The sequence below is a fragment of the Pteropus vampyrus genome, unplaced genomic scaffold (assembly GCF_000151845.1).
Source record: "Pteropus vampyrus isolate Shadow unplaced genomic scaffold, Pvam_2.0 Scaffold124, whole genome shotgun sequence".
Lineage (NCBI taxonomy): Eukaryota > Metazoa > Chordata > Mammalia > Chiroptera > Pteropodidae > Pteropus > Pteropus vampyrus.
The window spans coordinates 2,461,204-2,463,379 of NW_011888905.1; the positions used below are offsets into that span (position 1 = coordinate 2,461,204).

General features: G+C 66.1%; 1 protein-coding gene across 1 annotated transcript in view; it reads right to left on the reverse strand.

Annotated features, from left to right (window-relative positions):
* IL6R (interleukin 6 receptor) overlaps positions 1-2,176 on the reverse strand; it is a 27,249-nt gene that overhangs the window by 19,417 nt on the left and 5,656 nt on the right. The window contains exons 3-5 of the mRNA XM_023534310.1: positions 2,052-2,122; positions 865-1,363; positions 453-619 (exon numbers count right to left, since the gene is read on the reverse strand). Of these exons, the coding sequence (XP_023390078.1) occupies positions 453-619; positions 865-1,363; positions 2,052-2,122 (737 nt within the window). The remainder of the gene's footprint in view (positions 1-452; positions 620-864; positions 1,364-2,051; positions 2,123-2,176) is intronic.

Genomic DNA, 2,176 nt, shown 5'->3' on the forward strand with positions numbered 1-2,176 from the left:
GCAGTGATGCCGGGGCTCCTTGACCTGCAGGCGGAGGCACAGCGACCGTGGGCGGCTCTGCTCAGGTGGCCCCTGCCCCTCAGCTGTCCCGCGCTTAGGTTGGGGGTGACTCAGCGGGGCATAGATGTGCCGACGGCTGACACCACCCTGGCAGTGCACAGTGACACGGGAGTGCCCTCTGTCCCACCCCACGCATGGCAGCACCCGGCGGGCCACACGCCGACGTGGCCTGGTCCCACTCTTCCCGGTCACCCTCGCCCTCACAAACAGGCCTGTGAAGGGGAGACTGGCCTGGCACTAACGGTCCCCATTTTAAAAACGAAGCCACAGGAGTCCAGAAAGGCTCAGAGACGACCCGGGCCACGCGGGGCGTGCGGGCCGGGCCAGCCCCGGTTCCGTCCACGGCGGGTGTCGGGGGCTCCGCGCTGGGCAGCAGCAGAAGACGGACTCACCAGCAGAGTCGTGAAGACCTTGGACTTCTCGGCCCGGTACCGGAGCTCGAACTGCAGCCTGTAGAAATGCGAGTTCCAGGAGGGGGCGTCTTGCCAGGTGACACTGAGCCAGCGGGGGTTTCTGTCCACCGGGGTGACCGTGATGTTGACAGGTGGGTCAGGTTGCACTGGGGGAAGGGCACGTGGGTCCCGTGTGGCAGCGAGGGTGGCAGAGGGAAGACCCCGGTGGCCATGCACAGCCCCGACAGGAGGACGCGACGCAGCCCTCCCCCGGCACGTGCCTCCCTGCCACGGTCACACCCCCGCAGGTAAAGCCCCAGCTTGCCCAACCCCTCGCCCAGCACCCCCGCCCCTGCCCACGGTCAAGGAGAAGCCGGATGACCCGGAAGCGGCGGGAGGGGAGCTCGCTCACGGATTTCGTAACCCTCGAACGTCTGGGGTCTGCTGGACGCGCCCCCAGCGTGGTTGGCGACGCACAGCGACACTATGTAGAAAGAGTTGTCCCCCTCCGGAACCGCCAGCTGGCAGGAGAACTTCTGGGACTCCTGAGAATACAGGCATGGCTCCTGGACGACTCCCACGGGGCTGTGCTGGCTGTGGGACACAGAGCGAGGGGGCCGTCTCGGTTTCTGCCCTCGCCGGGGCGGGGTGGAGCAGGGGCCGACCCCGGGTTCGAATCTCCGCTCCCCACTTCGCGGCTCCTGTGACCTGGGGCAGATCATCCTCTCCAGCCTCTGTTTGCTCAGAACACTGAGCTTAGGGCCTGGGGGCTGCACAAAGGACTCAGGAGGCCCACCGAGCCTCTGGGCCCGCCTCGGACCACTGGCCAGCCCGCAGAAATGCCATTCCAGAAGCTCGGAGTGCCAGAGGGGTCCCCGGGATACGGGGCACCCAGAGGGGAGTCTGGGTGACTACAGATACTCGAGGTATGTCAGACGCCGCCCCACCTGGCCAGGAAGCCTGAGACTTCACCCTCTGACAGGCGCGGGCATGTGAGGCCACGCACGGCAGCTGCAGATTTGAACCCCAGACCAGACACGCCTCTTCCGGGAAGCCCGCCCAGCCTTCCCAGCCTCCCTCCCCCGAGCACCATCCAGGCCATGACTGTGCGCACACCAGCATGAGGACGGCGGACACACAAAGTCCCTTCCTGGGGCCCCGTTCTGCCCCCAGCAGTCCCGGCAGAGTAGGGCCTGAGTGGGCCTAGGGTCCCCACGGTTCTCGTGCTGGCTCACCCCCACCCTCCTCACAGGTCAGGGCAGAGACCGCGCCCCGCAGGATGACGGCCCGAGGCTCTGGCAGGTGAGGGCTGGGCTGAAATGCCTTGTTCTCTGTCACTCCTGTTCTCAGCACTCAGTGTCAAATGACTCAGCTCGCCTGGGCAGATCCCTCCGGGACAGTGAGCCACCCTGCTGAACTCAGAGCTGTTGATGCTCCAATGATCGACAGCTCAGACGCAACTAGAAACATCTGAACTGTGAGGCTTTGGGCTCTGGGGTGGAGGCGGAGCACACCGCAGGGCTGTGACCCTTTCCCGCAGCTCGTGCCTTCTCTGCATCTGGGCCTAAAGCCACCTCGGGTCCCCAGGTAGGGTGTTACCCCCAGCAGAGCCACTCTCGAGGTGACCATGGACGGGCCCGTCGAGCTCGGGGAGGCCGGCCCGGCGGGCCCTACAGACTCGGAGACAGAGAGTCACCACACGGGCGGCCTGAACATAAAAAGCC